This window comes from Podarcis vaucheri (genome assembly GCF_965113315.1).
Source record: "Podarcis vaucheri genome assembly, chromosome: 4".
NCBI classification, from domain to species: Eukaryota; Metazoa; Chordata; class Lepidosauria; order Squamata; family Lacertidae; genus Podarcis; species Podarcis vaucheri.
In genome coordinates this window covers 6095784-6121322 of record NC_138762.1, presented here as the reverse complement: position 1 = coordinate 6121322, position 25539 = coordinate 6095784, and the positions used below count along the sequence as shown (strand labels likewise).

At 48.5% G+C, this 25539-nt stretch overlaps 1 protein-coding gene across 3 annotated transcripts in view; it reads right to left on the bottom strand.

Annotated features, from left to right (window-relative positions):
* PDE2A (phosphodiesterase 2A) overlaps positions 1 to 25054 on the bottom strand; it is a 394356-nt gene extending 369302 nt beyond the window's left edge. The window contains exon 1 of one of the 3 annotated variants that reach the window (XM_082219118.1): positions 24730 to 25054. In XM_082219118.1, the coding sequence (XP_082075244.1) occupies positions 24730 to 24797 (68 nt within the window). In that variant the 5' untranslated portion in view covers positions 24798 to 25054. Of the gene's footprint in view, positions 1 to 23952; positions 23982 to 24729 lie in introns of those variants that run through there. The other 2 variants (XM_082219113.1, XM_082219115.1) reach the window with 2 other exon arrangements.
* Between the last annotated feature and the right edge of the window lie 485 nt (positions 25055 to 25539).

The following is a 25539-nucleotide window of genomic DNA, read 5'->3' as shown; positions in this document are numbered from 1 at the left end:
TTTCTGCAAGTAAAAGTCCGAATAGTATTTTTATGGGTCTGGACAATGATTTCTTCCAAAAGGAGTCCGTTCTTATGCTTCCAGTCGCTTCAAACTGCAGAATATTAATATCTGATATATGACCATTGGGGTCTCTTCCAAGCCTACAATTCTATAGTCCGTGGTTCAGACGGCACTCGCTTGAGCCAGTTCCTCCTCCTCCTCAGCGGGAGCAACCCAGGTCCTTGGGAAGATGAGCAAGAACGAAAGAAGTGAAAACAGGAAGAAACTTGCTTTGGAAAAAGAACACGGAGATTTCCTAGGTGCTGAATTCTGCACCTGCCCACTAATTTCTAAGCTCCATGCAGTGTTGATATCTATTCCAGCCCTGTTTTTAAAACTGCATGTAACTGCTACTGCTCTGCCTTTCTCATACAGGCACTGCTCTGGAACGGCAGACTGAATGTCTGGCAAGCTTTGCACCAAAGCCTTTCTGGCTTCCAGGGGCTCTAGCTGTGATCCTCTGAATTACGGAAATCTGAAAGAGTCCCACATCTCTTTGCCCCAGGCGGGATATCAACCAGGACTTTGATTGAAACATCCCCTTTGGGTGAAAAATGTGCTACTTTCTGAGGCTGGGGCTGCCTCTGACGCATCAGTCAAGGCTTTGGATAAATGGGATGCAGGGTTCAAGCCCCACATTGGGCAAAAAGATTGCAGGAGGTGGTCCATGAGGATGCTCATGAGGTCTAGCGTTACAAGAGAGGGAGGAAAGTTTCTCTCCAGGCCAGGCAAAATTTCACAAACTTCCATCATGTCGCCTCTCACTTGCTTTTTTCACAGGAGAGTCGCTCCCTTGCCTTCATCACGTTGGCTGCCCTTTCCAACACCTCTCTATAATAGCCCTTTTGAGGTGAGCCCGAAGCAGCCTGCAAGCTTTGATATAATTAGCAGCGTTTAGAGTTGTTGTCACCAGTAATTTTACAAGCGAGAGGCCAGGTACGATGAACCTTCTCATCTCATCAGCGGTTGTTTTGGGAGAAAAGGGGAGGTGGGGGGAAGGGGGAGAGGGAGAGGGGGGCTGTATACACAAGGACGGAGCAGGGAATTTGGAAAGGTCTGCCGCTCGGATCGCGGATACAATGGGAGGCAGCGGTTGCTGCGCTCCAAAGATATCATTGTAATTAACGCACTGCGATGCGCTTCCAGAGGAGTTTAAGAGATTAATGCGATGCAAAGTACAAAAGGAGAAATATGGGGGGCAAGAGGAGACACCTAATAAAGACTTGATTAGCAAAACTCATTTGCGCTCTTGTGAATTCATAAAGGAGCCTGAGATTGAGAAGCAGCTTGGCTGGCTGGCTGTGGCCTGAATGGGATGTGGATCTGAGGATTTGAGGGCTGGCATCCCAGTGAATATGCCCATCGTGTTGCTGCTGCCTCTGGGCTCCGGTTCCATGCCCCAGTGGACCGCAGTGAGTGAGGAGAAGAGACACCTGCATCCTGACACTTGCCAGGGATGCTGTGCTGGATATGCCACAGGCACCCTGGGGCGCTGCATGCGAGTCACTGTAGATATATTTACCAAACAAACTGGTTCAAATGCTCGCTCACTCTTTCTTCCCAGGGAATCAGAAGAAGGTAAGCAGAGCCTGCTGGATCAGGCCAAGGTGGCATCTAGTCCAGTTCTCACAGGGACCCACCAGGTGCCACCCTGGAAAACCGACAAGCAAGAACCGAGCACAAAATCAATTCTCCCCTCCTGTGGTTTCCTGCAGCTGGTACCCAGAAGAAGAAGAGAAGAAGAAGAGTTTGAATTTAATACCCCACTTTATCACTACCCTAAGGAGTCTCAAGGGACGCGGGTGGCACTGTGGGTTAAACCACAGAGCCTAGGACTTGCTGATCAGAAGGTTGGCAGTTCAAATCCCTGCGATGGGGTGAGCTCTCGTTGCTCAGTCCCTGCTCCTGCCAACCTAGCAGCTCAAAAGCACGCCAAAGTGCAAGTAGATAAATAGGTACCACTCTGGCGGGAAGGTAAACAGCATTTCCATGCACTGGTCTGGTTCTCCAGAAGCGGCTTAGTCCTGCTGGCCACATGACCCGGAAGCTGTACGCCGGCTCCCTCGGCCAATAAAGTGAGATGAGCGCCGCAACCCCAGAGTCGTCCGCGACTGGACCTAATGGTCAGGGGTCCATTTACCTTTTAAGGGGAAAATACCAGAACAGTTATTATAGAGGCTTTAGCGAGCTTGAGCAAATGCATCCGCTGTAAGTTTAAAAGAGGAAGGTTACTCTGCTAAATTGTGAAACTTGTTAACACAAGTTGGAAAGGCTATAATCAAATAATATATCCTCTCCTGCATCCCTGAACATTCCCACATTTCCAAGTAGGGATGCGGGAGATCCCTGCCGGAAACCCTAGCGAGTCTCTACCAGTCCGTGTGTAAACAATACTGAGCTAGATGGACAAATGGTCTGACTCAGAATAAGGCAGCTTCCAGTGTAGCTATATAGCCACGTTCTAAGAAATGATCTTGAAAAGCGCAGACCTCAGTTTCCGAAGGGCCGAGAGCTCGAATGATGTGCGGATGGTGTGGCTGAGAATTTAGAGGCGCCAGGAATCCAGAGTCCGTGGCGAGATCAAGAGACAAAAGCTTGTGCCCCAAGAAAGAACTCTCCAGGTCTGGGAGCTGCTTCCTCCTCCTCCTGGGAGTCCTCGCTCCCCCACCTGCCCACCCCCTTCTTCCAAAATAAAACGGCGCTTGCACAACTGGTGTTAGCCAGCCACTCTGGCAGGAACCCTGCTGCCAGAAGCTATCTGCAGAGCCTGTGAAATGCACAAGATTTCCGGGGGGAGCGCTGGCATCTTAATCCCAGCTGTCTGCCTGGGAGATGTGAGTCAACTCTCCGGTAAGCCCATGCGCAGTGATATTTCAACAAGGGAGAGAGAGAGAGATGCCACCCACAGAGGTGGGGAGAGGAGGCCCCTCCTGGGGCACAGGCTGAGGGGTTGTGGCTCCCTTCTGCTCTCACCTGGGTCCACTGTTAGAGCATCTGCTTTGCATACTGAAGGACCCCAGGCCAACCCCCAGTGGCATTTCCAGGCGGGATGGGAGAGACTCCTGCCTGAAGCCCTGCAGAGTTTGCTGCCAGTCAGGCAAGACAATATTGAGGCAGATGGACCAATGGGAGCATCGGTTCGCAGCTTCCTCTTCGCACATTTCCTCCCTTCGATTAACCAACTTGGTTAACCTCTTGGGGAATTAAAAAATTGTCCAGTAGCACCTTAAAAAAAAGGTAAAGGACCCTGGCAGTTAAGTCCAATCGCAGACGACTCTGGGGCTGTGGCACTCATCTTGCTTTTACAGACCGGGGGAGCTGGCGTTTGCCCGCAGACATTTTTTCCGGTTCATGTGGCAGGCATGATTAAGCTGCTTCTGGCGAACCAGAGCAGCGCACGGAAACGCCGTTTACCTTCCTGACAGAGCGGTACCTATTTATCTACTTGCACTATGACGTGCTTTCGAACTGCTAGGTTGGCAGGAGCAGGGACCGAGCAACGGGAGCTCTCCCGTTGCGGGGATTCGAACCGCCAGCCTTCTGATCGGCAAGTCCTAGGCTCTGTGGTTTAACCCACAGTGCTACCCGTGTCCCGGGTAGATATAGAATGCTTCATAAACCCATCTGCAGTGACTACATTATTACATGAGCTCTGTTCCACAGCATTTGATATTTTCATTTATACACATTCATTCAAAATAAGATGGGTTTGGCAGTGGAACAGACTCCCTTGGGAGGTGCTAGACTCTCCTTCATCAGAGGTTTTTAAACAGACATTGCATGGCCAGGGATCCTTTAGTTGAAATTCCTGCCTTGCAGGGGGTTGGACTAGATGACCCTTAGGGGTCCCATCCAACTCTGCAATTCTGTAAAAAGATCCCCATTGCTTTAGCCTCTGAAGATGAAATCCGGGCAGCTTGAGTTTTAAATGCAGTAGGTATGAGGAGGAGAATCGACAGGAAAGGAATGGGGAATGCAAGCTGGGAATGGGGCAGAATGGATTCTGAAAGCTCCAAGCATTCCCACCCCCTCCATCACTTCCACCCATCCCCTCTGGAGGTGCAGCGACAACAGCCTCCTCACCGCTGCTCCTGTCTGGGCTTCTCCAGAGAGACTCCCGGCAGCTTCCTCCTCTCCAGCCCTGGCGAAGGCCCAACACACCCATCAGCCGGCCACGTGGGAGCCGAGAAGGAGACAGAGGAAAAAGCAGAATAAAAGCTCAGAGGCTGAGAGCTGCCGGGAGGGAGAGGGGGATAGATTCCTGGAATCGGCTGAGATCATTAGTCTCTGCAGATCCCTCCCTCCTTGGGAAGCAAAAAGCTATTGGCTTGCTTGGACAGCGCAGTCAAGTACAGTGGAACCTTGGTTCTCAAACTTAATGTGTTCTGGAAGTCCGTTCCAAAACCAAGGCACGCTTTCCCATAGAAAGTAATGCAAAAGGGATTAATCCGTTCCAGACTTTTAAAAACAACCCCTAAAACAGCAATTTAACATGAATTTTTTACTATCTAACCAGACCATTGATCCATAAAATGAAAGCAATAAACAATGTACTGCAGTCACACAATCAATCAGTCAGTAGCTGAACTGGGTTCCACGCAGTCACACACACAAAAAGAGCCACAAAAACACAAAATAAATAGCAAAAACAGACAGTGTAATGCTCAAAACGGAAGTGTGTCACTCAAATTGGAAGTGTAAAAGTGAAAATGGAGCATGTTTGGCTTCCAAAAAAAGTTCACAAACCGGAACATTTACTTCCGGGTTTGCAGTGTTTGGGTTCCAAGTTGTTTGAGAACCAAGGCGTCCCAAATTGTTGAGGGTTTTAACTTGGCCAAGTAGAAAATTGGCAACCAGGGCAAATTATGTGTTCTGTGCTGACAAGGCCTCACTTCCGTCAGCAATCATGCTGCAGCGTTCAGCACTAACTACAGCTTCCGGATCAGGTGCGGGAGAAGCCTCACACAGGAGCACATTGCAGTGAAGGTGACTCGGAAACTACAACTAATCCAGAATGCGGCAGCTAGACTGGTGACTGGGAGCGGCCGCCGAGACCACATAACACCAGTCTTGAAAGACCTACACTGGCTCCCAGTACATTTCTGAGCACAATTCAAAGTGTTGGTGCTGACCTTGAAAGCCCTAAATGGCCTTGGCCCAGTAGACCTGAAGGAGCGTCTCCTCCCCCATCGTTCTGCCCAGACACTGAGGTTCAGCTCTGAGGGTCTTCTGGTGGTTTCCTCGCTGTGAAAAGCCAAGTTACAGGGAACCGGCAGAGGGCCTTCTTGGTAGTGGCGCCCGCCCTGTGGAACACCCTCCCACCACATGTCAAAGAGAAAAACAACTATCTGAATTTTAGAAGACATCTGAAGGCAGCCCTGTTCAGGGAAGCTTTTAATGTTTAATAGACCTTTGTATTTTAATATTTTGTTGGAAGCCACCTAGAGTGGCTGGGGAAACCCAGCCAGATGGGGGGGGGTATAAATTATTATTATTATTATTATTATTATTATTATTATTATTATTATCCCGTCTTGATATGGAATCAAAGAATCACAGAGTTGGAAGGGACCCCAGAGGTCATGAAGTCCAACCCCCTGCAATACAGGGATCTTTTGCCCATGAACCTGAGACTAAGAGTCTGGTGCTCTACCAGCTGAGCTATTCCAGCACTTCATTTTTGTCCAAAGGGGCCAGCGCATGAACAGCCTTCCCAGTCCAGTAATTGCCATAGCTGTCATACCACTTGCAGCCGGCAAAAGGCACTTCTAGCCACAGAAACCCTCCCCAATTTGCTTCCCAGAACAGGGTCGTAGGCTGCATTCACACACAGTAGCAGCAGCAAAGCCTGTTTGCTCCAGGTTCCTTTTTGACAAAGGACTCAGCTACTTTAGTAAAAAAACACAAATTATAAATGCGTTATAACACCGTGACACCAGATGGCGCTATAGAGCTGAAATCAGAGCTCTATGAAATTTTTCATTGTGAGCTTGAAAACGTTTTTTTTTCAGAGCGGTGTTTTTTACAGCTGTGTAGATGCAGCTAAAGATGGCCTTCAACAGCTATTACTATGCCTTTAGGATCATGTCTGAATGAACAAGCAAATGCACGCTTTCCAGATCCCTTGGGTTGTAATAGCCATATCCCAGGGACATTTCAGATTGCATTCCTGCAGGCGAAAGCCTGCCATTTATTTTTATCTTCGACCAGCACCTTGCCAACCCTTTCTTGGACGCTTTATAATAAGAATATATCTTTTAAAAGATGATATAGTTCACATTAAAAATTCATGTTCCCTGTGCTATATCGAGTCAAGCTTTTTTAGGGGGAGGAAATATATGCCACAGACAAAAAAAGCAGCTCAACACATCTCCTCTTGCTCCTTCTCCTGTGTGTGTTTCCCTCTCTCCAAGTCTATGAATCAAAGGCCTTTGTGTCTGACTCTTGCCCACCCACCATTTAAGAACGTAAGAGCAGGATCAGGCCCGTGGCCCATCTTGTCCATCGTCCTGCTCTCGCAGAGGCCAACCAGATGCCTGTGGAAAACCTGCAAGCAGGATTGAAGCCCAAGGGCAACGGTGGAGTCAGAGCAGACCCATCCTGGCTAGAAGCCATTGACAGCCCTCTCCTCCACAAATCATCTTTTAAAGCCATCTAGATTGGCGGCTGTAGCCGTCTCCTGTGGGAGGGAGTTCCACAGTTTAACTATGTGCTGCGTGAAGAAGGACTTACTTTTATCTGTCATGAGTCTTAATATTGTGCTGGGTACGCATGATGGCTGCTGCATGGATGCTCTCATGAGCACCACAAATTCAGGGGATGCATTCGGAAACTGGAAAAAAATGTTCTTATTTTGCAGGCAGGAAAGCAGACAGGGTGAGGCTTGGCAAGGAACAATTTCAGACGTCCTTTCTGCATCTGGCAGGCTACAACAGAGCCTTCAGCAAGTCACTGCTGCGCCTCTGGCTTCTCTCTTCGGATGGGAAGGGAGAGCAATAATGAAGGGTGCATTGCTGGAGGGCATTGTAGTGGCATCTTCCTGGTTTTGAGTATGCATGAGATTCAGGAAAGATCCAAAACAGAAATAAAGAGCGGAGAAGTTAATTCAAGCGTGGGGAAGGCGGGTGCAGAGCTCAAGGAGACCTGAGTTCTCCCAGGTGGGCACTCATGAACTCATTCCCCTTGACATCAGAGTGACTAAGTTCGTCTTCTGGCAGCAGCCAACTACCAACCTGTTTCAGGATCAGTGATGTGGGGAAATGTAGAGATTTCTCGAAGCTTGAGAGAGTGTAATGAAGTGTGCCAAGTTACTGATGAACAGGGCACAGCATCAAATTCATTTTCTCAACAGGTTTGAACCCATTGCTTCCCAAGTCACAGAACCATAGGACTGTAGAGCTGGAAGCAGGGCCGTCTTTACCCGGGGGTGCAAGGGGTGCGGGGCACCAGGGCGGCGAATTCTGGGGGGTGTCAGGCACCCGCCACTGAAGCCGCCTAAGCTCTTAACTATCTACCTGTTATGAAGTAATAAATAATTTTGATCAAGCTAGAAAAACAAAATACATATACAGTGGTACCTCTGGTTGCGAACAGGATTCGTTCCGGAGGCCCGTTCGCAACATGAGCAGAACGCAACCCTTGTCTGCACATCTGCGCGTGCGCGGGTCACGATTCGCCACTTCTGCGCATGCACGTGACATCATTTTGCGCATCTGTGCATGCGCGAGAGGCAAAACCCGGAAGTAACCCTTTCTGGTACTTCCAGGTCACCACGGGACACAACCTGAAAATGCCCAACCTGAAGCAAACGCAACATGAGGTATGACTGTATACCTAGGTATTACCAAAATGTATACTTACTGTTTCACTAAAGGACTTTCGACTTTGTGCGCTCATTTACCAAAGACGCGCCGCCCCAGCAGCGGCACTTGTCAGACTCAACGACGGCACTTGTCATTCACAATGGCGTGCAAAATTAACTCTTACATCAAAATATTATGTTATGTATTGTATTGAGCTGCTATTCAGCCGCGGGGTTAGTGACCCTTTGACACGACTGATGTTTCTGCTAAGTAGGTGCCTAAACAATACTTATAAGTTTAAGTGTGGTGGTGTTGTATACTTAAGTACAGTGGTATCTCGGGTTAAGAACATAATTCGTTCCTGAGGTCCATTCTTAACCTGAAACTGTTCTTAATCTGAAGCACCACTTTAGCTCATGGGGCCTCCTGCTGCCGCCTCGCTGCCGGAGCACAATTTCTGTTCTTATCCTGAAGCAAAGTTCTTAACCTGAAGCACTATTTCTGGGTTAGCGGAGTCTGTAACCTGAAGCGTATGTAACCCGAGGTACCACTGTATAAGTGCATTGTAAATAAATGAGCAAATAAAAAAGTTTGTTTCTTTTTCCTCCCTTCTTTCGTAAACAAGAGATAAGACATAAGCATGGTGTTTGACATAAGCATAATAAAAGTTGATTTGGGGGCTAAACTAAATTTGGGGGCGCTGGGTGGATCGTTGCACCCCGGCGGTGCATATGCTAAAGACAACGCTGGTTGGAAGGGACGCCAAGTTAGGGCTACCAGACGTCCCTGTTTACTGGGGCCAGTCCCTGGATTTGCAAATTTGTCCCTGGACAAATTCCATCCGTGGAATGCCCCCAGATTTCATCTAATGTCCCCAGGAAATGTGGCAGCAACAGTGGCAGTCTCAGCTGCCCGGAGCCAGCCTGGTAGCACAGTTGGCTCTGGCTGGCTTCAGGAGCTGCCCACTGCCGTGGCGCCCGCCATTTTGCCTCACTGGAAGTCCCCATGTGATGTGTTGTGCACAAGACACATCATATGGGGACTCGGTGTATGCGTGACTCGTCCTTTTGTCACCTGGACAGGTAAGGTCACACCCACCTCTAGTCACATGCAAAGGAAGTATGTCCCAGCCAGGAGGAAACAGAAAGTTTTCGACTGGCTGGACTAAACATTCCCCCACATGTCCACTCTAGGAAAACAAGGAATGTTGTATTTGACTGCTACTTGTGTATCACATTCCACAGCTGTATAAGTGACCTCACTGGGTGACTGAAATAGTAAAAAATGAGGCTGTGTGTGCTGTCTTGAGCTCTTGGGAAGAGGAGAAGAATGTAGATAGGCTCCCCATCTCACCTGTTCCTTATTTCAAGGAACAGTCCCTTATTCAGAATCATGGAGTTGTAGAGTCGGGACCCTCAGAGGCCAACTAGTCCATCCCCCCTGCAATTGAGTAACGTTAAAATGTAATGTCAAATAACGAGAAATTCCTTCAGATCAAGTGTCAAACCTACTCAATACAAATAAGTACTTTAAACCTCCAAATTAATGCAGTAATAAATAAAAAATACTAGAGTGCACTGCTCCTCTGCAAGACTCCCGTAGTAGCAGAGCGCTTTAGCCCTGAGCACAGGGAGTGTATCTCGGTGAGGAGAGCATCTGCTTTGTGTTCAAGAGGTCCCAGGTTCAAGCCCCACCATCTCCAGTAGGTCTGGGGGACACCTTTGGGTGAAATCCTGGAGAGAGAGAGAGCCTGCCAGTCAGTGTCTGCAGTGCTGATCTAGATGTGATTCCTTTGCTCTCTTCTTTGAGCAGGAGAGGCTAAAAAACAACAGCCTGGCTCCGTCCCTGCCCTTTCGCCTCATCCACACACAAAATCGGTCTTTTGTTTTTCTTCACTTCAAAGCAAGCTGGTGCAGAAGCCTTTATTTGCTTAATATCTACCTGTTGAGCACCTGTTAAAAGTCGCATGGGCGTAGACTGCATATAAAGGAAGCTGGACCAACATTCTGCACGAGACATGCCTTGTGGACTGGCGTTGGACAAAATGGAATATGGTGTTCCTTCCAAGCCACATGATCCTATAGATCTTTGAGCAATGCGCTGTGTGTGTGTGTGTGTGTGTGTGTGTGTGCGCGCGCGCGCGCACGCGCGCCACAAACGCTCTCCATGGCAACCAAAGGGAAGCCAAGAAGAATGGGTTTAAATTGCAACAAGGTAGACATTAAGTTATGTTCTTGCTTCCGAGAGCCCTCGAGGGAGACTGTGGTGCCTTCTGTTACGAGGAGGTTTAATAAAAACAGGCTGGTTGGAAACTTGCCGCTGAAATAAAGCACCTATTGTCTTGTGAAATTTAGGCCTGTATTTTAAGAGTGGGACTAAAGCAGAGGTAGACGAGGGGTGGCTACGATGTCACGTCTGCACAGAGTCATAGAGTTGGAAGGGACCTCAAGAAGTCATCCCTGACAGAAGGCCACCCAATCTCTGTTTAAAAAACCCCAAGGAAGGAGAGTCCACCACCTTCCAAGGGAGACCGTTCCACTTTTGAACAGCTCTTACTGCCGGAAAGTTGTTCCTGATGTTTACAGTGGTACCTTGGGTTACAGACGCTTCGGGTTACAGACTCCGCTTCAGGCGGAAGCTTCAGGCTACAGACTCCGCTAACCCAGAAATAGTGCTTCAGGTTAAGAACTTTGCTTCAGGATGAGAACAGAAATCATTCTCTGGTGGCACAGCGGCAGTGGGAGGCCCCATTAGCTAAAGTGGTACCTCGGGTTAAGAACAGTTTCAGGTTAAGAACGGACCTCCGGAACAAATTACCGTAAGTTCTTAACCCGAGGTACCACTGTAGTAGGAATCTCCTTTCTTGCAACTTGGAGCCATTGTTCCGACTAAACATCAGGAAAAGCCTTCTAACAGTTAAGAGCTGTTCAAAAGTGGTGGGCTCTGTTTCACTAGAGGTTTTTAAATGGAGGTTGGAAGGTCAGGAGTTGTTTAAATGCAATTCCCATACAACTCTACGAGTCTATGAGTACACCAGGAACCTCCCCGTGGAGCTAACATCCCAAGCGTGCCCGTGCTTCCCTGCAGAAACAGAGTCATGCTTGCAGCGCCCCTGTTCCCAGGTCAGTGTTGACAGCTCCCTCCCAAGCCATCACCAAAGGCTCTCCTCTTCTCAATTTGCGGGAGTCATTGCCTCTGATAATAGCCTGTCTTCCACCAATTCAAAAGACAAGGTGGCTAAAGATGCAGTAGGAAAACATCACTGCCTGAAAAACAGGCAGCCACACTTCAAAACATGCCCCCCGCAGCTGCAATGTCTGTGACCCTCATTTTATTTATTTATTTATTTATTTATTTATTTATTTATTTATTTATTTATTTCCCGCCCATCTGGCTGGGTTTTCCCAGCCACTCTGGGCAGCTTCCAACAGAATATTAAAATACAATAGTCTATTAAACATTAAAAGCTTCCCTAAACATGGCAGCCTTCAGATTTCTTCTAAAAGTCAGACAGTTGTTTCTTTCCTTGACATCTGACGGGAGGGCGTTCCACAGGGCAGGTGCCACTACCGAGGAGGCCCTCTGCCTGGTTCCCTGTATCTTTGCTTCTCGCAATGAGGGAACCGCCAGAAGGCCCTTGGCGCTGGACCTCAGTGTCCGGGAAGAATGATGGAGGTGAAGACGCTCCTTCAGGTATACAGGACCGAGGCCGTTTAGGGCTTACAAGGTCAGCACCAACACTTTGAATTGTGCTCGGAAACATCCTGGGAGCCAATGTCGTTCTTTCAAGACCACAGCAATATATATATAGTTGCATTATCAGTAGGGTGGATTATCAGAGCCAGCAGAGTGTTGAGGTTAGAGTGTCAGGCTAGGACCTGGGAGAGACTAGGGTTCAAATACCCCTCAGCTGTGAAGCTCCCCAGGGTGGCCTTGGGCCAGTCAACTTAGTCTGCCTCACAGGGTTGCTGTGGGGAACAGCGTATGCCCCCTTGAGAAAGTGGGATATAAAGGAAATTGTGTGTTTGAGCACCTTAAGCCCTTAAGATCCTGGAGGGGGGGGGATTGGGAGTGTAAATGAAATTCCCATGCATTGAAGGGGGTTGGACTAGATGACTCTTTGAGTCCCGGTGTGGTGTAGTGGTTAAGAGCGGTGGACTTGTAATCTGGTGAACCGGGTTCGCGTCTCCGCTCCTCCACATGCAGCTGCTGGGTGACCTTGGGCCAGTCACACTTCTCTGAAGTCTCTCAGCCCCACTCACCTCACAGAGTGTTTGTTGTGGGGGAGGAAGGGAAAGGAGAATGTTAGCCGCTTTGAGACTCCTTCGGGTAGTGATAAAGCGGGATACCAAATCCAAACTCCTCTTCTTCTTCCCTGAAATATACTCGGAGTTGAGATTGGATTTCATGCTCTTTATTCAGCTCATAGTGGTGAGGAGGAATGGAAGTTCCCCCAGAATGTCTGTTTATATACATTATTTACACAATGGGCCCCATGTGATTGGCTAATTCCAGGATTCACCTGTAGGCCAATCAGGTTGCAGATTCACTTCCACCTGGCGCTAGATTGGGTGGCTCCTGTGGACCAGTCAGACTGCTGCATTGTGAATCCTATTGTTCTAGGACCAATCAGACTGCTGCATTGTGAATCCTATTCTAGGACCAATCAGACTGCTGCATTCTGAATCCTATTGTTCTAGGAGTAATCAGACTGCAGCATTCTGAATCCTATTCAACTCAGTACATAACATTCCCGATCTACAGTTCCAAGAGCATGCACTCTACAAGACAATGACAAGATCCACACCAGCATACAAATCAATATGGCTGATTCAAAAACACCCACCCACCCCACTCACACACGAAAACAAAGTTCACCACAGCCAATCGCAAACAAGAAACGGCACCCGAGGCCAACCCCAATTTCTCTCACCACCAAAGGAACACAAGCGAATAGCAAAGAGAACCTGCACAAACAACGCTGACACCAAGCCCCCCCCCACATTAAGCAAATTAGAAACATCGCCTCCAGGCCCCCCTCGCCTTCCCCCCTCCACCTCTCCCCCCCCTTTTCTTCCTAATGTAACCCTAGTGTCTCAACAAATGAAACTGACCTATGGAAAATGTAACTTGAAAAAAGAGACATTGCGCATACCTTTGTAAACCAAGAAAACTTTAATTAAAAATATTTTTAAAAATAAAGAAAGAAGTGAGGCATGTTGTTTAACTTCTAGGAATCCAGGGGGGAAGGAATTGGACCTGAGAGATACCATGTCACTCACAAGGTTCCAGTTACAGATAGGTAGCCGTGTTGGTCTGCCATAGTCAAAATAAAAAAATTCCTTCCAGTAGCACCTTAAAGACCAACTAAGTTAGTTCTTGGTATGAGCTTTTGTGTGCATGCACACTTCTTCAGATACACTGAAGTGTGCATGCACACGAAAGCTCATACCAAGAACTAACTTAGTTGGTCTTTAAGGTGCTACTGGAAGGAATTTTTTTTATTTTGACTCACAAGGTTGTTAGAATTCCTGCTCCATGATTGCAGTCATGGGATTGTTGTCTATCACATGACGGTGTATGTTTTGACTCCACAGAGTGGGAAGTGACGGAGACAGGATGTTTGTGTTACTGTGTTCCGTGAAGTGGGACCATTGTCCTTTGTTCTTTTTCTCTTTGCTGTCTGATGCTAGAGAGAGAGGGAGCCATGTTGCAGTGCTCCGTGTGTCAATAAAGTAGATTAGCCAAAATGCTGAGTTGCTGAGGTCTGTCACATGCATGATGCGCAAACTCTGTGGATCCCTAAGTGTGCCGGTGTCTGTTGGCATCGGTCGAAGTGATGTTCAGGCTGAAGAAAGCTTTTGAAGTTCCCAAATGATTGACCAGGAGGGAGAGAACATGCCAGTCAGGCATGTGTCTCTGCCAGGGTCCTACTCGAGTGTAGGCTGAACTCCTGACAAAGGCATCACATTTTTTTAACAAGGCCAAAACAGGGACAGCATTTCACGTGGCACAGCAGGTAAGAGATCACACAGGAAACTGGGGAAATGGGAGCCGGTGGAATGTGTTAGGGCTAGCCCAAAGTGGGGTGGGTGGGCTTGCGCAAGAAGGTCTCAGCAGAGCCCCCTCCCAGATTTAAGCCCAGCAGTGTGAAGCAGCAGGGGGAAAAGCTGGCACAATTCTAGGTTGCATCGACAGCGGTCAAGTGCGCAGCTCAAAACTGCTGGTCTTGCTACTACACATCTAAAAATGTCCGTAGGCAGAGGCAGCTTCTGAAGCCAGCTGACATGAACACCACAGTTGTCTTCACAATTGTAGCCCGTGCCTGGCAGTTGGTGGTGGAATGACGACCATGGCATCAGAGGCCGGGAAGGGCAGCCCATTGCACATAATAAACCCCATTGTTTCCCCCTCCTGTTTCACGAAGAGAGCCCCATTGCGGAGGCTGCCGTGCATTTCTCGCAGCGGAAATGCGTGCGCAGAGGCCTCGTGGAAACATCCCTATCCCGTTGTGTTTTGGAAATCCAAACACAGGTCTTTTCTGCGAAGGACGGGGGGCTACCGTCCCCCAACGCCGCGTGCTGTGGCTCCGCTCTTTCGGCGGCCTCTGCGCCATCCCGAAGAGGCAGTGTTGTGCATTTGCTTAGATGCCAGAGCCATAAAACACTTGGATAACCAGATAATCGGGGAGGAAAATGTCCCCCACGGAGGGACAAAACTGCAGGGTTAGCTAAGAGGCAGTGATTGAGGGCCGGAATCACAGACTGACAGTGAAGCAGAGGGAACAGCAGGAGCCAAGGCTACGGGTCTCCTTTTTATTCTCATGCACAGCACAATGCAAATCTCCAGCTGCAAAGGCACGCAGAATCATAGAATTGTAGAGTTGGGAGGGACCCCTTAGGGTCATCTAGTCCAACCCCCTGCAATGCAGGGATCTCAACTCAAGCATGCAAGACAGACGGCCACCCAACTTCTGCTTAAAATCCTCCATGGAAGGAGAGCCCACCAGCTTGTGGTGGTGGATCCTTTATGGATCCTTTAGTTGAGATTCCGGCATTGCAGGGGGTTGGACTAGATGACCCCTGGAGGTCCCTTCCAACTCTATGATTCTGTGAATTTAATCCTCTTTTGAACCCATCCATGTTGGTGGCCATCACTGCCTCCTGTGGGAGGGAGTTCCATAGTGTATCTACATATTGTGTGAAGTATATCTTCTTTCTATCTTTCCCGAATTGTCCAGCATTCATCATCATTGGATGCCCATGAATTCTAGTGTCATGAGATGATAGATTAGATAGATAGATAGATGATAGATAGATAGATAGATGATAGATAGATAGATAGATAGATAGATAGATAGATAGATAGATAGATAGATAGATAGATGATAGATAGATAGATATAGATGATAGATAGATAGATAGATAGATAGATAGATAGATAGATAGATAGATGATAGAGATAGATGATAGATAGATGATAGATATAGATAGATATAGATAGATATAGATAGATATATAGATAGATGTTTCTCTATTCACTTTCTCCATGCCATGTATAATTTTATACATTTCTATTGTGCCACCTGTTACAGTGGTACCTCAGTTTTTGAACAGCTTAGTTCACGAACAACTTGGAACCAGAATGCTGCAAAACCAGAAGTAAGTGTGCCAGTTTCTGAACTTTTTTTGGAAGCCGAGCGTGCCCCATTTTTCGTCCCCCTGTGTTTCCTGTTGCGCTGCTGATTTCCGTCCCACCCATTATAATTCAAGCCTTCCGTTTCCGATTGTAGTCTTCTGAGGTGATATCTGGAGCTTATATTTGGTGCTTTTGTTTTTGCTATTCATTTTGCATTTTTTAGTTTCAAGGCTTTTTCCAGTTCATTTGTTTTTGTGGCTGTGTGGATCCCAGTGCAGCTACTGATTGATTGATTGATTGATTGATTGATTGTGTGACTGCAGAAATGGATAAAAGCCCGCCATCCAAACAATAACTATCTTCAGTGCAGGTAAAAAAAATGTAATTTTAATTTTTATCATCTACTGTCTTATTTATTTTATAGTACAGTACATTGTTTATTGCTTTCATTTTATGGATCAATGGTCTTGTTAGATAGCAAAATTCATGTTAAATTGCTGTTTTAGGGGTTGTTTTTAAAAGTTTGGAAGGGATTAATCCGTTTTGCATTTTGGGAAAGCGTGCCTTGAGTTTGGAACACTTTGATTTTTGGAACAGACTTCCAGAACAGATTAAGTTTGAGAACCAAGATACCACTGCACTTGCCTTTTCTCTAAACTAAAAAATTCTAAACATTTCCTTTTTCTTCTAGGGTTCTTTATTTGGGCTTAGACCATGTTCCTCTTTGGACATTTGGCTTTTTAAAAATATATATATATATTATTAAGGATTTTCTTGTTTTACAGAAGTGTAGTGCCTCGTATTCCCCCCCCCCCATGTAACATTTTTACAAATCCATTTCATTTGTTGGGGCTTTAGGGGGAGAAGAAAAAAGGGAAAAAAGAAAGGGGGTGGAGAGAGGGAAGATGGATGGGGGTGGGGTCGGGTGGCGGTGTTTCTATTATGTTTAATGTATGTAGAGTTTGGTGTCAGCATTGCTTGTGTTGTTCACTTGTGTTCCTTTGGTGGTGAGAGAGGTTGGGGTTGGCCTAGGGTGTGATTGTTTGCTTGTGATTGGCTGTGGTGATCTTTGTTTTCGTGTGTGGGTGAGGTGGGTGGGTGTTTTGGATCAGGTTAGCCATATTGATTTGTATGCTGTTGGTGGATTATTGTCATTGTCCTGTTGGGCTGTGTGTGTGATAAAGGGGAGCCATACCGGGGTGAAGGCGTCTTCTTCTGTTTGTCCCGGTGTCAGTTTCAGTTTATATTAGTTATTTTTTCTAGTAGGGCTGTTTCCCATATTATTTGGTACCATTGGTCCATGCTTACTCCTGACAGGTCTCTCCAGTGTCTGGTTATGGTGTTTCTGGCTGCTGAAAGTAGGTGGGTTATGAGTTCTTTGTGGTGTAAATGGGCATTGTTGTCTTGGAAGATGTTTAGTAGGGCCAATTCTGGAGTGATGTCTATTACTTGCTTAGTTATTTTACATATTTCGTGTATGGCTGTTGTCCAGAATAGTTGGATTTTGGGACACTCCCACCACATGTGGAGGTATGTGCCTGTGGAGGTGCACCCTCTCCAGCATTTTGGTGAGGTTCCTGGGTGTATTAGCGCTAGTTTCCTTGGTGTTAGGTACCACCTGTAGGTGAGTTTCAGTGTGAGTTCTTTTCTTTTTGTTGATATGGATTTAAAGGGGGGTTTAGACCACATTCTGGTCCATTGAGTGGGGTTAATCTCATAGCCTATGTCAGTGTTTCCCAAACTTTTTTGGGCAACGGCACACCTGTTTACTGAAAAAAAATATCACGGCACACCACCATTAAAGCCCCGCCCCGTGACGTCAGCGCGCAGCGTCACGCCGGGAGGGACGCACGAAAGTGAAAGTTTTTTCCCTCCCCCTTGCCGGGGAACCTCCAAGCTTTGGGGGTGGGAGGAGGCAGCAGAGCAAGGGACTGAGGGACGACGGCAACTGAGGCGGCGGCGGCTGTTGTGGTGGTGGCGGCGATAGCGGGCGGAGGAGGGGGCGGCGGCGGGGCTTGAGGAGCCGGCGCCGGGAGTTGCTGCTGCTGTTGTTGCTGCTGCTGCCCGGACATGCCGGCCTCTTCCTCCTCCGCTGTCTCGCGCTCCTCCCTTTTGCACGCGCTGCCCCGCCGCTCGGCACCACCACCGCGGAGCCGCCCCCGGCTCGACACGGATCCTCGCCGCCGCCGCCTCTCACCGCCCGACTCGCCCGCCTCCCTCCCACGGCACACCAGCCAATGTCTCACGGCACAGTAGTGTGCTGCGGAACACCGGTTGGGAAACACTGGCCTATGTCATTCTCCCATTGTTTTTTGATTGCGTCTAGGGGATTTGAGGGATTTTGGAGTAGTATTTTGTATATTGTGGATACCGTCCCTTTACCGTTTCCCTTTGTTGTTAGGAGGAGGTTTTCGAAGGTTGTCAGGGGCCTAGTTGCTGCTGATTTTACTGTTGGGTTGTTTAAGAGGGCATGTAGTTGGTGTTGTGTTAACCAGGGCATTTGGGTGTCTTCTAGTTTGTCTTGTATTTCTTGTGTTGACAAGGGTTTGTTATTTTTACAAAAGTCTATTAGGCGATATAAGCCTTTGGTTCGCCAGGTTTTTATCTGGAGGTTTTGTGCTGTGTGGTGGAATAATGGGTGGTACGCCAGGGGGATTAGTGGGGATGGGGTTGGGGATAGTTTGCCTATTTGTGTTTCCCATGCTTTGAGCATGGTCTGTGTGTACCTGTTAAGTGTTGTGGGAATTTTCTTTAGTTTGTTTGGGAGGAGTGGGTATGTTGTGGTGCAGGTGTTTTCAATTGTGTCCCTCTCTAGGTGTACCCATTGTTTTGTCTCATCTTCTAGTATATATGGGATTATATGGCGTATTTGGTTGGCATTGTAATATGCTTCTATGTTGGGGATTCCCAAGCCCCAAATACCTGCACCTCTTTGGACATTTGGCTTTTTAAAAAAAATCTTTTGTCAGTCCTCTGTACTCTTTTCACAGACCTAAATCACCCTGAGGCCTGTGGGAGACATTCTGACCTCCCTCTGCACCCAGGCGGCTTTGCAATCTCACAGGCAGAGCAGACACAAAAGGATCCCCTTTTCCTCTTTTTCTATTCTAGGAAAACCCCTCTGGGTTTTTTGACACGCTGTCAGTCACGGCCGGTGAACCAAGTATGGGACAGTAACTGTCCCCCCCCCCAAAAAAACCACCCTTGAAAGCTTGAAGGAGTTGCATTTCCATCACTTACGTTCTGGTGAATTTGCAGTTTCCTACGTAAGCAAGGCATTCAAGCCTTAAACTAGCTCTGGGTATGGCCCAATAAGGCAATTATTCACTCTGGGGTCTCTGTTGTCTTGCAACTCATTTATTAAGCATAATTGCTCTGATAAGATGTGCCTCCATGCTGCATAAATACATGATAAGCTGCCTTGATATTATGTTCCTTTTATCACACCATGTCAACCGATATTTCAGCATCCCATCCCACAGATGTTCCTCTCTCTCTCTCTCTCTCTCTCTCATCCCGTCAATCAAGGAGAGAGAGGAAGAAATGAAGGGATTGTCAGAATATCAAGGATGTGTCTATATCAATAGAAGGAAGCATCTTCAAAGCAGGCTTCCGTGAGGCTGTGAGCGAACTCGTGGGCACTTCATGAAGCTGAATGCTGGGGAATTCAGGACAGATAAAGAAACCGCATGGTTAAACCATGGAACTCCCTCCCACAGGAGGCTGTGAGGGACACCAATTTGTATGGCTTAAAAAGTGATGGACTAGATGATCCTTAGGTTCTTTTCCGACTTTACGATTCCTAGTGGTAAATGTGGACAAGCCTTATTGCACGATACAGATCCTAACCTTCACCATGCATCAGAATTTATTGCAAATAATAATAATTAAACAAATGACACCACATTTTCATTAATAGAGATGACCAAGCAAAACCATTGTATGAAACTTTGCTCCTGGGCCTGCAACAACCTCAAGGCTAATGGAGAACATGGTACCCAACTTTTTCAGGTTAAGTGTCCTCTCCTCTGTTGGTAGGTAGGAGTCCACATGGGCCCACAGGAAATTGTGATGCAGTGGTGTCGGAATAGGACCTGGGAGAACAGGATTCAGATTCCCTCTTGGCCATAAAACTCACTGGCTCAGCTTGGACCAGTGGCTGCCTTTCACAGGGTTGTTGTGATGATGAAATGGGAACTACGACCATGGGAGGCCAGGGTTCTGCTTCAAGCTCACTGGGTGGAGCTGGAGGGACAGACATGGCCATACAGCCTGAACTACCTCGCAGAGATATTGTGAGAAGAACCATGTGCCCCTCCCTAAGTTCCTAGGAGGAAAAGGTGGGATAATAATAAAATAATAATAATAAATTTTATTTATACGCTGCCCTCCCCAGCCAAGACCGGGCTGGGGTCGGCTAACATCAGGTATAAAAACAATTGATTAAAATACAACATTAAAATGCAGCCTCATTTCAGTAGAAACTCAAATCGAAAACTTTTGGGGGGGATGAAAACGTCAAGTCTTCACCAAGGCTGGTCCTATGTGGGCCAGAAAAAAGCCAAGGAAGTCCCTAAATAGGAGTACCGTCACAGAAGGAAAAAGGAAAGAGGGGGAAGGGATCAAGTGGATTCCAAGCCAAAGGCCAGGCGGAACAACTCTGTCTTACAGGCCCCGTGGAAAGAAATCAGATCCCGCAGGGCCCTGGTCTCATGAGACAGAGCGTTCCACCAAGTTGGGGCCAGTGCTGAAAAGGCCCTGGCTCTGGTTGAGGCTAATCTGACTTCCTTAGGGCCCGGGACCTCTAGGGTGTTGCTATTTATGGACCTTAAGGTCATCCATGGGGCATACCGAGAGAGGCAGTCCCGTAGGTACGAGGGTCCTAGGCCGTGATAAGTACAGAAACGTGATAAGTAAATAAATATACAGAAAGAAAAGGAGAGGAAAGAGAGGAAGAGTTTACTAAGCGGGGACAAAAGGCCAGTCAATTGAAGGCGGAGGAGCAATTGCTGGATGTCCCTGCAATGACCATGCAATGAGTGCAGAGGAAGACACGATCCAACTCACGCAGTGTGACCTACTTCCATCCAGCAGCCGCTGGGGGTAAATAAGCAGATCAAGACTCAGAGCACAAAACACCTCGGGCTGGATATTTAATATTGCCAGGCTGCTGGCAGCAAGAGCCGGGGAGACACCCTCCTTCAGCAGCCGGCATATGATTCTTGAAAATGGTTCCAGTGAGTTCTCATTTGCAAGGCAGGGAGACTGGCAGCATCGTGCGAAAGAGACACCGAGAGAGTTGCACCAATGGCCTCAAGGCTTGTGCACAGAAAGTGAGCAAGGCACTCCAACATTTGGAGGGAGTGGGGGCAGCCTAGAGAGATGGGCCCCCTCCTCCGGAGACTAAAACCTCGCCCTGCCCCACAGTTTAAGGAGGGTGTGGACAAGCTAGGAAGTGTGCAGAGGCAGGTGGTCAAGATGATCAAAGGTCTGGAAACCAAGCCCTATGAGGAACGGTTGAAGGGGTTGGGGATGTTTAGCCCAGAAAAGAGCAGATTTAAGGAGGCGATCTGAGAGCCATCTATGCCTCTCCTCGTGTGTATGTTTTGTGTGTGAGAGAGTTTATGGTTAGAATAAATTAGCTAATTCTCTCGAACCAAAGAAATGTAGACATTTGTTGCTGGGCTGCTCCCCATTTTAGCAATGGATGTCTATATTTTGCTGTTGCCTGTGTGTTCCATGAAGATTATCCCTGTATTAAGATCCATATGAGTGTCAGTTTCGGTATAAATCTGCCAAGAAGACACTTTCCTGCTGTCTGAGGATTGTAATTCATGAGCCTCTTATAACGCCTTTATGTCAACACTCCTTTCTGCCAAGAGAGAACACCTCCTCAAAGCTAATAATAATAATAATAATAATAATAATAATAATAATAATAAACCAGGACCCAAGGCGGCTTCCACAAACCATAACCACACAAGTAAAACACAAATAGCTTAAAATATATCAAACAGTACCATTAAAAGAATTAAAACAATATATTAAAAAAATCTGTTTAAGTACAGATAATAAAAATCAGCACAGCACTCTTTAAACTCCCTTTCCTTAAAATGCAGTCAGTTCTGAGAGACCTGTTGGAATAAAATTGCCTTCACCTGTTGGTAGGAGGGAGCCAGTCTGGCTTCTCTAGGGAGGGAGTTCCAAAGTTGTTTGGGAGAAGCCACCACTGAGGAGACCCTCTTCCACATCCCCATCAAATGTCCCTGTGAGAGTGGTGGGACCAAGCGAAGGGCTTCCTCAGAGCCCAGGTAGGTTCATATGAGGGAATACGGTCTTTCAGATAGCCTAGACTTAAGCCTTAAAGGGCTTGATAGGTCATATCAGCACTTTGAATTGTGCCTCAAAACAGACAGGTCACCAGTGGAGCTTTTGCAACCTGGGAGCCATGTGCTCCCCATAACCAGCTTTTGAGCCCATGTTGTACGCTTTGGCCACACAACTCCTGCAGGATCGACCACGGGACAATGGACCAATTATCCAGACTCAGGAACTATCCTCCCACAGTGCCTCCGTCACGCCAGGATTCAAAATCTGTTTACTGGCCCTCATTCAGCCATCGCTGAGTCCAGGCACCATTCCAGGCCTTGCACAGCCTCTTGTGATTAAGATGCTACAGAGAAAGAGATCTGGGCATCGTCAGCGTGCTGATGACACCTTGCCCCAAATTGCCTAGTGAGATGACTTCATATATGCATGAGCTGAACTGGTTCTTGAAGTTTAGCTGTCATTTTAACAGTCTGATGTATTTCTATTTATTCCCTGGCTGTGTGTTTTGCTCTTATATATTCATAAAAGAGGGTGGGGGGAGGAGGACACCATACCTACTTTGCCTAAAGGCTTTACAAGAGTCTACAAGCAGAGCAGCTGGTTTACGTGAGCTATGTAAATAGCAGAAGAGCAGTGATGACATCATTAGCACAGTGGGTCACACAACGGGTTTTTGTGCAACTCCCACAACCCCTCGCATGGCTGCCAGAGACCTGACCATGGTATGCCCCCACTTCTCACATTATATTTTCCACAATGCGCAAGTCATCCTAATTATCTGGAAGATGTAGGCAAGCCAGGACTTTCACGTGGGCCCAAAGTATCAAAGCATAGCACAAAAAGTAGGCTCTTGCAGGTGAACAGAAGGCCTGTTCAGCATAGAAGGGATAATGAGGATGGTTCTGATCAGTGTCTTCAGTGGGTACCATTTAATGGGGCCTGCCTGCCTTCTTCTAGAGGACTAGCTGTGCTGGCAGGCTGCCAAGCTTCAGACCAGCACATGTACACCACCTTGAGCTCTTTGGAGAAAAAGGAGGGATATGAATGCAACAAATAAATCATCACCATCGTCATTGGTGATTGCACCCCTGCAAGAAGTGCATTTTGTCCTGCTCAAGATTGGAGGTGCTGCTGTCACTCCTTTGACTTGTGCCTTCCCACACCCTCTTCCTCCCCATTTTGCACACTTGCACCAGAGTATTTGCACCACTCGAGACAGAGCAACTCCCTGGGTGTTGCACCAGTGCAACTCCATGCCATGCAAAGGCCTGAGCCTTTCCACTTTTCAACTGGCACAGTGAACCACACCATCAGATCATGGGAGATCACAAGAGCATTTGCTCCTTCAGCTTGAAAGATAAGAGGGGAGAAGTTTCTTCATCCAGGGCACTGGATAGCAAGTAATGTATTCCATTTCCATCCTCTGCCCTTCATTGAAGACCATCAAAGTGTTGTGTCTCTTCTGAGGCAAGCCACATACTGCAATATAAGCAGAAATCTTGGTCTTCCTCCCTTTAGCCCAAGAGCATACAAAACCAGCAGGGGGTGGGGGGCGGGGGAGAGACCTTGTTTATAGCCATAACCAAACTGAGTCTTCTTCTCAACATGGTGCCAACCATCCAGCGCTCTGGATGAAAGAGATGCAAAGCTTAAAACCACAACAAAGTTGCAGCCACTCACTGGACCACTTTCACCTTTCACTCTTTATGACATTTCACTTTAAATGCTTGCAAAAATTAAATGACCACTCTTAGGGGAATCCGACTGACCCCCCACAAGATCCAAAGTAGCCCTTCCATAACTCACAATCCACACGCACCTTTCCACGCTTTTCCAGTTTTGAGCATCAACCAAACTTTGAAGAATGTGGTTCCCTGTATCAACACGACAAGGGGAGCTCTCCTTACCGGTGGAACCTTTTTCGGGCTCCTGTTCCCTCACAGGATGTCCCCCCCCCCGCCCTGCGCCAGTATATCCTGGAGGAAACGGAAGGCAGAACTTGACCAAAACCGTTTTACCCACACCCACACCCACCCCAAACTGTTGCCTTCTTTGCACCCGGCCAGCCGACCATCACAGTAACACCGACTCAACCCCGGAGGAAGGAGCAGCCCAGCTCAGCGAGGGGAATCCCAGCTACCTGCCCAGCCGCATCCTCAGGTGTCTCCGCACCTGGCAAAGTCGCCCATGTGGAGCCAGAGGCTTCCTCCCTCTCGCCCTTCCCCTCGCCAGGCGCTGCAGGCGCTCCGCCTCGCTCCGCGCAACCTCCCGCCTTCAGCACCTGGGACAGCGGTCGCCGAGAGGGACCCAAGGGCGGCCGGCGTGGAATGCAGGGATGCTCTAAGGCAGGCGGAGCAGAGCATCCCTCGGCGTCGCCCTGGCAACCGCTTGGGGAGGGGGATGCCGCGCGCCCCACTCCCTTCTACCTTGGACAGGTGTGCCTGCAGCCGAGGGACCAGCCCAGAGGGGAGCAAGCTGCAGGGAGAACTTTTCTCTTCACACACACCCTCTAAATCCCCCCTTTTACCCCTTCTTTCACCTTCCACATTCCATCATCCTTCCCCCCCCCTCTATCCCCCCGCTTCCACTCGCCCCCTCCGCGTTCCCATCTCCGTCTATTCACTCTTCCCAGCGCTTCTGTGTGCGCGCGCGCCCCTCCCCGCCATCTCTCTCTTTCTCCAAAGCCTTTTGTTCTTCCTGGCTGCTATTTCCGAACTGCCTGCATTCCTTTCCAACTCTCTCCACCTCCCGATTTCGCCTCTCTGTCTCTCTCTCTCCCCGCCTCTCCGCCAGCCAGGCTCCTTCGGCTCCGGTCCCGTCCGCCTCCCTCTCCCCCTCCCCCCCCTCCCAAATTCCCCATAAGTCTCCGAACTCCTGGCGGCGGCCAGGGACTCCGAGGGAAGGACGAACCACTCACAAGTCAGATGCCGCCGGCTGGTACTGCTGGCTCCGGCAGAGGATGGAGTGGCCGCAAGCTTGGCCCATGACTCCTCATCCTTTCGTCAGCCTCGCCAGAAGGAGGAAGAGGAGGAGGCGGGCGGGCGGGAAGGCAGGGGCCGGTGGCCAGGGATGCCGCCCCAGTGGCCCCCGGGGCGAGGCAGCTGCCGCTCGCCTCCACCGAAGAAGGCAAATGATGGAGCTGTGTTAGGGACTCTCCTCTCGCTCGCTCGCTCTGCTATGCTCTCAAGGCTGATGCTGTAACGGATCCTAATGCAGGTTGCCGAAGCATGCAGAAGGAGGGGGGAGTGAGCGAGAGAGAGAGAGAGAGAGAGAGAGAGAGAGAGCGAGAGAGAGAGCGTGGATGTGTGGCGTTTGAACAAGCGAGAGAGGAGCCCGCTTTGGCGAACCCGCGGGTCGGTTTCGTGGCAGCTCTTTCGTGGTGTCGCAAAGCAGAGGGGGTTAGAGGCGTGTTGTCGCCTCTGCCAGGGCTAGGCGGTGCAGAAAGGCTGGCTCTTGCTCACTGACACATCTGGGTTTGTTTTTTTAAAAAAAGGAAAAGTGGGGTATAGAATATGCACCACTGCAACACTGCAGGGGTGAAGGTGCAAAGGCTCGTTGGAGATCAGCCCCAAAACCTGAACACAGGAATCAAGGAAACAACAATACAGAAGCGGGGGGGGGGGGGACATCTGACACTCTAAGGCAGCCTTTCCCAACCTGTGGGTCCCCAGATGTTGTTGAACTACAACTCCCATCACCCCTAGCTAGCAAGGCCAGAGATCAGGGA